General features: G+C 45.1%; 1 protein-coding gene across 1 annotated transcript in view; it reads right to left on the bottom strand.

Annotated features, from left to right (window-relative positions):
• PPFIBP1 (PTPRF interacting protein, binding protein 1 (liprin beta 1)) overlaps nucleotides 1-1,057 on the bottom strand; it is a 171,298-nt gene that overhangs the window by 43,494 nt on the left and 126,747 nt on the right. Inside the window, exon 5 of the mRNA XM_005871855.2 lies at nucleotides 347-433. Within this exon, the coding sequence (XP_005871917.1) occupies nucleotides 347-433 (87 nt within the window). The remainder of the gene's footprint in view (nucleotides 1-346; nucleotides 434-1,057) is intronic.

The following is a 1,057-nucleotide window of genomic DNA, read 5'->3' as shown; positions in this document are numbered from 1 at the left end:
CTCTCTCTCTCTCTCTCTCTCTCTCTCTCTATATATATATATATATATATATATAAAATCAAACCAGAATTTCTGGTATATATTAAAAAATCAGATCAGATGACTGTGCTGGTCATCAGACTGGCCCTGGAAGGGTGTGTTGGATTAAGGGCTGCTCATGCTAGACAGGGTACGCACACCCTGGTTCTGCCACAGTCCTCACCGCTCCCTACTGAGCACAGATGGCCTGCTGCACTTAGGTCTCTTAGCAATCTGGCTCCTGTACGCGCCTGAATTTGCCATCCCAGTTTTAAATGTCTTTGTAAATATGTTATGAGGAGCGAACAGCATTTAAAAAATCACTTGCCTGAAGGACGAGGGATTCTTTATCATTTTCCAACCGTGCCAGCCTTTCTTGGTACACATCTCCGTTCCCGGGTAGGTGTCCATTTGTCTGAAAAGGAAGTAACTAGGGTGAGTCTGGCCCTCTTTCCATTTGAACCGCTGTGGTTAAATAAAAAATTTGCATCTGTCTTTAATTCAAGGAACCTGAACTGAATTTAGCACAGCTGTGATTGACAGCCATGAATAGAAAATACAAGAATAAAACTTGGTTCATTGACCTCAAAATAGGTAAGATAGGCACATTAGGCATGTTTTTACCAAACCACACAACTTCTCATCAAGCAGAAAATAATGATCTAAAAGGAACAGTGGCTAAAAGGAACATTCACTGTCAGTGGGGGCACACCTGGGGCACACGAAGCTTTGCGAGTGTGTGGTCGGGCATCAAACTTCTATTTCCCCCGAATGCTCAATGCCATAATTCTGAGTGGAGACAGTGGGAGTGACCTGGGATGCCCTCTCCTTCCTCCCTTCTCCCCCCTAAGTCCCAAATGCAGGACTGCACATGCCTCCCCTTAAATGGGAGACAACAGGGGTAACTTACAGGCTTCTTCCTGCTACTCAAGTCTCCAAATCACAGGGCAAACCTCTCCTTCCTCTTTGAAGCCTTTCTCTCTCCCCCAAAACCTAAACTCTCAGTATGTAAGACACCACCACACCTTCTCCCCCTACC

Source organism: Myotis brandtii, unplaced genomic scaffold, assembly GCF_000412655.1.
Source record: "Myotis brandtii unplaced genomic scaffold, ASM41265v1 scaffold358, whole genome shotgun sequence".
Taxonomy (NCBI): domain Eukaryota; kingdom Metazoa; phylum Chordata; class Mammalia; order Chiroptera; family Vespertilionidae; genus Myotis; species Myotis brandtii.
Note: the sequence above shows the minus strand (reverse complement) of the source record. Positions and strands in the feature narration are given on the sequence as shown.